The following is an 8,288-nucleotide window of genomic DNA, read 5'->3' as shown; positions in this document are numbered from 1 at the left end:
AGAGTTATTGAATATCCTAAACTGGATAACTTTTAAACGAATTATCTCCCAAGACTCAAACAACTCCTCCTATGTTGTCTCAACATAGCCGGTCCCAAGCCCGGGTAAAGGAGGAGGGTTGTGATAGGCTTGGCAAGCCAACGTAAAAACCCAGCCACTCCTATGGAGATGAAACCCAAAAGATTTTCGTTGGGGCATAACCCTCTCAACGACGCGCCACATCTGAACCCGGGTGTGGTGTCAAATGGGCAAGGGCCGGGCCACCACCCCCCCGGTGGCGCATCGTATCTTGATCTGGATACGGTGTCAAGTGAGTGAGGATCGGGTCGTCGCATCCTTAGTGGCGCGCTACATCGGCGCCCGGATGTAGTGGAAAATGAGCAAGGGTCTTCGCATTTGACTCGGCGAGTGCGAAGGCTAAGGAAGCTAGCCGAGCCTAGGAGGATTCGCTTAGGTAGCTGGAACGTAGGGTCTCTGACAGGGAAGCTTCGGGAGCTAGTTGATGCAGCGGTGAGGAGAAGTGTTGATATCCTTTGCGTCCAAGAAACCAAATGGAGGGGTCAGAAGGCGAAGGAGGTCAAGGATACCGGCTTCAAGTTGTGGTACACGGGGACGGCTGCAAACAGAAATGGCGTAGGCATCTTGATCAACAAGAGCCTCAAGGATGGAGTGTAGACGTCAAGAGACGTGGGGACCGGATTATCCTGGTCAAGCTAGTAGTTGGGTATTTAGAGCATCTCCAGCCACGCCCCCAACAGGCCCTCCCCAGGCGTTTTTTCCGCGCTGGCGCCGAAAAATCGCCCCAGTCGCGCCCCCAGGAAGCCGAATCCCGCCGGCTCGGCCCGTTTTTGCGCCCGGCGATCGCAGGCCGAACCCGGCGCACTGGGGGGCGCTCGGGGGCTCCGGTGCAAGGGAAAAGCTTTCCTGGGGCCACATTGTCAGGCGAAAAGTCAAGCCACCCGTCCAGATTCGCCTCCTACCCCCCGCGCTCGGCCGCCACCCTGCCGATCCCGGCGCCGTCCACCGCCCACCGCAGCTAGGTAGACCATTTCCCGCCAGGAAAAAGAAGGGGTTTCGCCGAGGCAGCCTCTTCGCCGCCGTCCAGGCACCTTTTCCGGCGTTCCGCCCGCACACGCCGGAAATTGATTTCTATTTGTATGCGAAAATTCACGCCGAAACACGCCGAACCGCGCCGAATATGGGCCGATTCATGCAGATATCGGGCTTTTTTTGGACATAATTGGGCCGAACACTGGGCCAAAATCGACGCCTGGGGGCGACCTAGGGGGCAACGGCTGGGTGCCGAACCGCCCCCAGCGCCGAGTTTATCGCCGGCTCACCCCCAGGCCGCTCTTTTTCGACACCCTGGGGGGTCAAACGGCTGGAGATGCTCTTAGTTCTCAATGTTATCAGCGTGTATGCCCCGCAAGTAGGCCACAATGAGAACACCAAGAGGGAGCTCTGGGAAGGCCTGGAGGACATGGTTAGGAGTGTACCGATTGGCGAGAAGCTCTTCATAGGAGGAGACCTCAATGGCCATGTGGGTACATCTAACACTGGTTTTGAAGGGGTGCATGGGGGCTTTGGCTATGGCATCAGGAATCAAGGAGATGTCTTGAGCTTTGCTCTAACCTACGACATGATCGTAGCTAACACCCTCTTTAAAAAGAGAGAATCACATCTGGTGACTTTTAGTAGTGGCCAACACTCTAGCCAGATTGATTTCATCCTCTCAAGAAGAGAAGATAGCCGTGCATGCCTAGATTGTAAGGTGATACCTGGAGAGAGTGTTGTCCCTCAGCATAAGCTGGTGGTTGCTGACTTCCACTTTCGGATCCGTGTCCAGCGGGATAAGCGTGCCAAAGTCGCTAGAACGAAGTGGTGGAAGCTCAAGGGGGAGGTAGCTCAGGCGTTCAAGGAGAGGGTCATTAAGGAGGGCCCTTGGGAGGAAGAAGGGGATGCGGACAATGTGTGGATGAAGATGGCGACTTGCATTCGTAAGGTGGCCTCAGAGGAGTTTGGAGTGTCCAGGGGAAGGAGAAGTGAAGCTAAGGATACCTGGTGGTGGAATGATGATGTCCAAAAGGCGATTAAGGAGAAGAAAGATTGTTTTAGATGCCTATACCTGGATAGGAGTGCAGACAACATAGAGAAGTACAAGATGGCGAAGAAGACCGCAAAGCGAGCTGTCAATGAAGCAAGGGATCAGGCATATGAGGGCCTCTACCAACGGCTAGGCACGAAGGAAGGCGAAAGGGACGTCTACAAGATGGCCAAGATCCGCGAGAGGAAGACGAGGGATGTTGTCCAAGTCAAATGCATCAAGGACGGAGCAGACCAACTCCTGGTGAAGGACGAGGAGATCAAGCATAGATGGCGGGAGTACTTTGACAAGCTGTTCAATGGGGAGAATGAGAGTTCTACCATTGAACTGGACGACTCCTTTGATGAGACCAGCGTGCGTTTTGTGCGGCGGATCCAGGAGTCTGAGGTCAAGGAGGCTTTAAAAAGGATGAAAGGAGGCAAGGCGATGGACCCTAATTGTATCCCCATTGAGGTGTGGAAAGGCCTCGGGGACATAGCGATAGTATGGCTAACCAAGCTTTTCAACCTCATTTTTCGAGCAAACAAGATGCCAGAAGAATGGGGACGAAGTGTATTAGTACCAATCTTCAAGAACAAGGGGGATGCTCAGAGTTGTACTAATTACCGTGGAATTAAGCTAATGAGCCATACAATGAAGCTATGGGAGAGAGTCATTGAGCACCGCTTAAGAAGAATGACAAGCGTGACCAAAAATCAGTTTGGTTTCATGCCTGGGAGGTCGACCATGGAAGCAATTTTCTTGATACGACAACTTATGGAGAGATACAGGGAGCAAAAGGACTTGCATATGGTGTTCATTGACTTGGAGAAGGCCTATGATAAGATACCGCGAAATGTCATTTGGTGGGCCTTGGAGAAACACAAAGTCCCAGCGAAGTACATTACCCTCATCAAGGACATGTACGATAATGTTGTGACAAGTGTTCGAACAAGTGATGTCGGCATTGATGACTTCCCGATTAAGATAGGACTGCACCAGAGGTCAGCGATGAGCCCTTATCTTTTTGCCTTGGTGATGGATGAGGTCACAAGGGATATACAAGGAGATATCCCATGGTGTAAATAGTCGGACGGGGTAAATAGGAAGTTAGAGTTATGGAGACAAACCTTGGAATCGAAAGGGTTTAGGCTTAGTAGAACTAAAACCGAGTACATGATGTGCGGTTTCAGTACTACTAGGCGCGAGGAGGAGGAGGTTAGACTTGATGGGCATGTGGTGCCTCAGAAGGACACCTTTCGATATTTGGGGTCAATGCTGCAGAAGGATGGGGGTATTGATTAAGATGTGAACCATCGAATCAAAGCCGGATGGATGAAGTGGCGCCAAGCTTCTGGCATTCTCTGTGACAAGAGAGTGCCACAAAAGCTAAAAGGCAAGTTCTACAGGACGGCGGTTTGACCTGCAATGTTGTATGGCGCTGAGTGTTGGCGGACTAAAAGGCGACATGTTCAACAGTTAGGTGTGGCGGAGATGCGTATGTTGAGATGGATGTGTGACCACACGAGGAAGGATCGAGTCCGGAATGATGATATACGAGATCGAGTTGGGGTAGCACCAATTGAAGAGAAGCTTGTTCAACATCGTCTGAGATGGTTTGGGCATATTCAGCGCAGGCCTCCAGAAGCTCTAGTGCAGAACGGACGGCTAAAGCGTGCGGAGAATGTCAAAAGAGGTCGGGGTAGGCCGAATTTGACATGGGAGTAGTCCGTAAAGAGAGATCTGAAGGATTGGAGTATCACCAAAGAATTAGCTATGGACAGGGGTGCGTGGAAGCTTGCTATCCATGTGCCCGAACCATGAGTTGGTCGCAAGATCTTATGGGTTTCACCTCTAGCCTACCCCAACTTGTTTGGGACTAATGGCTTTGTTGTTGTTGTTGTTGTTGTTGTTGTTGTTGTTGTTGTTCTATCTCCCAAGACTCAAATTGTCAATGTAAAAACAAACCTTGAGTTGTTGTTCCGAACAGTTTTTGCATTGCCAAATGCTTCGAGGACCGGATTTGACTGCGATGAAGCAAAAATAGATACAGGAGATTAGTTGCAGGTGAAACTACATATGGCATATAACTTTTAACGCCTTCACTGTATTTTGAACAGGAAGAATACTACCATAAGCAACAAGAACTGTAAGAATATTATGGTTCCTAACTCACTTCTAAAACTTGTTGTTCAACGGTCCTCCCTCCAGTTTTAGATCGTCCACCCAAAAATGCAAGATATCTCATAAGCAGCTTTGTGGTTTCAGTTTTACCAGCACCACTTTCACCACTCACCAAAATGGAGTTGCTCTTTTCCTCATTCATCATTTGCCTGTTTCCTTATTCAAAACAATGTCACAAGAGGTACCATCAATATTGGTACTGCCCACGCAGTATATATGTTAAAGAAATTATCCATCAACATTACTATAGGCATTCACCTGTAAGAAACGTCAGCGAGTGCAAATACATGAGGATCAAGCTCACCAAAATTTGCACCTTTGTACTTCTCCATAGTACTGGGTTCAGCAATATGAGGCAGCCTTTGGAATGGATTTATTGCAATCAAAATATTGCCAGTATAGGTCTGGAACTCAAACAAAAAGTCCATAAGAAAATTTAAACCCATTTACTTTCGAACATTTCTCTCATGATACAAGTGAACAACAAATACTTACATAAATAATATTTTTGGCATATCGGACAGCGAGATTGTCCAGAACACCAGGCTCATGTAAGTATGATAATCGTGTCATGTCATCAATTCCATCAGGTAGAATTTCTGTGTCCTTCGGATGAATGTTTGATATGCTTGCAGTAACCTGGTTTCGCGAAATTAAAGTTTTCAGGACCAGAAGCATATCAATATATATCATAATACCAAACTGCAATTTAAAGGGCACACTAAAGATATGTATTTAGGTGTTTTAGGTATGTACAGATATAGTATGTATTATACTCCTAGCTCTTATAATTGTTACTGAATACATAGGCATCTAGCCCAATATATACTATAGGTACAAGTGTTGTATAAGGATATCTAAAACAGCTATAATACCTAAAAATCAACGAGTGCCTTAGGTAATAAAACTAAAAATGTAGCCCATCATGAACAAGGAAAGTGCACATTTGGACAACACAGAGAACCATTACTGATGCATGTAGTTTGTAACCGACATCAACCACACGCCCACACATACCGTCTTTCCGTTAGTAGTGCGTACATGGGCATTTAGGCCTTCAATTCGGAAGACCTCACCATCAATCCAAGCTAAATCTTTATCCTCCAGCCATACATGGGAGCCTACAACAATGTTTAATGTCCCAGCCTGCACATGTGGCGAGTAGGAGAGAAAAAAACAAGTCAGAAAAAATTCTACAAGTTTATAGGTAAATGTATTGGCAAGAAGGCTCAAAACATCATTAGGGACATAGTTTATGAAAAGCAGATAGGTGCAGTAAACCTAAGAATGGCCTGTCAAATGATGAAACTGAAACTAACGCACTCGATCTAGTACACTAACAGCGTTGTCAGGAGTAGAAGACAGCGTTGTCAATAATTTAACAAACTAGATTTCAGCATGCTTAAGCCCAGCCTAACATGATAATAACTAGAAATAAGTATTTGTCTCGCACAACGGAACCAGAAAAGCAAGGTTGCTTAATCAAATTCAGCCAATTTTCCCATGTAAAAACAAGAGGCCTTCTTCTGACATACACTCGTAGAGCAAAATGAACCTAGCTAATTAACTAAAAGTGCATTTTAGCACAAGACTCTGCGTCCTTCAGCTTTGAACTGTCCCCCACAGATCAAACACTTGAGTTATCCTAAACAGCAACACAAAATCGATCATCGCCCATACTTAGCAAACATAATCAGAGCGGTCTCGCGTGCATCAGACCGCATGGGACACGCCCGCCGCGCGCGTGCTGACCTGAATGTACTGAGTTTTCCTCGCACCATTAACGCACAATTCGAGCCCAATAAACACATTCACGGCGATGCGAAACTGCGGGAAGCGAGGGGCGCGCGCACGCCGTGCAAACCAGACCAAAACAAGGGGATCTCACCGTCCGATATTCGTCGGACAGCAGCGGGGCAAACAACTCACCATGGGGTCACGCGCGGGGGAGCCGGAATGCTACGATCGAATCGAGCCGTCGGCGGCGGCGGCGGCCGGAGGCGGGGCGGCGGCGGTGTCTCCCTCCCTTGGGCCGCTCGCCGGTCGCCTCGCGGCCGCGGAGGCGGAGGGAACAGCCCGAGCCCGGTGCGTTCCGCGTGGATCGAGCGCGCGCGTGCGGGGAGACGCGCGATGCCGGCACCGGCGGTGAGCGCGCGGGCGGGCGGGGGGAGGCGAGCCGGAGCCGGAGCCGGGAGGGGAGCGGGAACGTGGGGCGCGGACCAGAGGCGAGGCGAGGCCCATCTATTTTTGGCACCATGGGGTGGGGGAAGGGGGAGGGAGAGGAGGAGGAGGAGGGGGAGGAGGACGAGTCTGGCCGCCCGGGCGAACGTGCGATTCTGGGCGCGCCCGCCACCCGCAGCGCCACCAATGGCGCCTTCGCCAAAATCCATGGGAGGTGGTCAGGTGGGGGAGAATGGCGCCGATGGTGTACTGTAGCAGTGTGACCCGAGGGAACGGGACGCACCAAATTTGAAATGCTGCGTTTAGCTTGAGATGAGATCCGACGGTCAAGTAACTACGATTTCAGTTTGGCATTGATTAATAACAGACCTAAAGAAAATCTTGCAACAATAGGTTGTATTTGGTTGAGCTGTAGATTCTAAAAAAACTGTTCTAAGCTCTGAGAAAGCTGTTGTGAACTTTTAGCCGTGGATTACAAAGTCTTTGAATCTCCCAGTGTTGTCCTGGGTATACCGTGTGACATGGGTGAGCTGCTCAGCGAAATCTCCGCGCTTTGGCGTCAATGACAGCGACGCCTGCGGGGCCGCTATCTTGCTAAAGACGTCGTTGTGGTTCTCCTCTCTGTGTCCGGCAAAAATGTTGCACGCACGGGTTGAGTACGGAGTTGCAACAGACCATTCCAACTAACTAATCTTGCCCCCGCCCCCTCCGATTTTCGGGTGGGTGGGTCCCTTCCTCCCCCCCTTAATCCAATTACAGTTTGACAACTCAACCTCACCCCGTAACAACCCTGTAATTGTTCGTTGATGTAGCAAAGCTCCTGTGTCCGGGCTCCGGAAGAAGACCCTTGTCCATTCCGGACTCGGCAGCGGCGACGCTGCGTTGTTCGTCCTCTTCAGGACGTTGTCGTGGAATCTAGGTGTGCTAGGGCAAGGCGTGGCATTCTACTCTGACATCCCCTTGTTCTTCTTCGGCAGCATAGGCTCTGCATGGTACTGACATCTCAAGATATGATTTGTAAGAGGGCTACCTCTTTATTTTGTATCATTCGGCCTTGTACTTTGGTTGTTACTTTATCGAGGCGCGAGCCTGTTTCAAGATTACAAAGTCTTTACAAATCAAGTCACATACAAGGAACGATGTCGGAGGCAATCACATATTGTTGATACCCAAATGGCGCGTCAAACCTGCTATACCACGCGCAATAACGTTTTTGTCCTTCTACAACGAGAGATGCCACATGACCCCCATTTCCTTAACAACCTCTTTGGTCAAGAGTAATTAGACAGTGGTTGGAAGGAATATGACTTTAAATGGGTTTAGAGGCCAATTTTCATCATTTTATTAACAGGAGAGGGGGTGGGAATTGATTTACACATAACATCGCATCTCTTCATCATAACTTATGTTGCCATCTCTCGGCTAAGTGCCCATTTCTCAATAATCAAACGAGGGAATAAACGCTCCTCTTAAAAATTCATATGTAATACTCACCCAATACCGGACAAGGGATTAGGAATAAAATAATATATTCCATTTCCAAGTCACAACTCCCGACTCTAAATTCTCATTCTCCTTCCCAAAAGTTACCAAACACATTGCAAGTAAACGAAGTCGTTTACAATGTCAGAATGAATATTGATGAGATGAAAAATGTGTATGCAATTTTGTCACTTCCTAGAGAAATTTGCACTATCATAAGTTGAGTGTGTTCACCATCGTAGCCAAGTCAAGTTCAACTAAAATTGTGGTATCCAAAATGTAGATAGTTAACGCAGACCCAACTTGATAGCCATGGTTTTCTCCTCTTTTATGTCGAATCATGGTTGAAGACTTGGTT

The 8,288-nt window shown here is 48.6% G+C and overlaps 1 protein-coding gene across 4 annotated transcripts in view; it reads right to left on the bottom strand.

Moving 5' to 3' along the window:
* Positions 1 to 6,302, bottom strand: part of LOC119349207 (myosin-17-like) — a 20,537-nt gene extending 14,235 nt beyond the window's left edge. For 3 of the 4 annotated variants that reach the window (XR_005169291.1, XM_037617236.1, XM_037617237.1), the window contains exons 1-6: positions 6,197 to 6,302; positions 5,285 to 5,413; positions 4,763 to 4,906; positions 4,526 to 4,671; positions 4,260 to 4,416; positions 4,052 to 4,110 (exon numbers count right to left, since the gene is read on the bottom strand). Coding sequence is in view for 3 of the 4 variants with exons in the window: in XM_037617236.1 (XP_037473133.1) it covers positions 4,052 to 4,110; positions 4,260 to 4,416; positions 4,526 to 4,671; positions 4,763 to 4,906; positions 5,285 to 5,413; positions 6,197 to 6,199 (638 nt within the window). In the remaining variant the exon portion in view is untranslated. Of the gene's footprint in view, positions 1 to 4,051; positions 4,111 to 4,259; positions 4,424 to 4,525; positions 4,672 to 4,762; positions 4,907 to 5,284; positions 5,414 to 6,196 lie in introns of those variants that run through there. The other variant, XM_037617238.1, reaches the window with a different exon arrangement.
* Positions 6,303 to 8,288: the final 1,986 nt, after the last annotated feature.

Source organism: Triticum dicoccoides, chromosome 1B (genome assembly GCF_002162155.2).
Source record: "Triticum dicoccoides isolate Atlit2015 ecotype Zavitan chromosome 1B, WEW_v2.0, whole genome shotgun sequence".
Taxonomy (NCBI): Eukaryota; Viridiplantae; Streptophyta; class Magnoliopsida; order Poales; family Poaceae; genus Triticum; species Triticum dicoccoides.
This window is presented reverse-complemented; position numbering and strand designations above follow the sequence as displayed.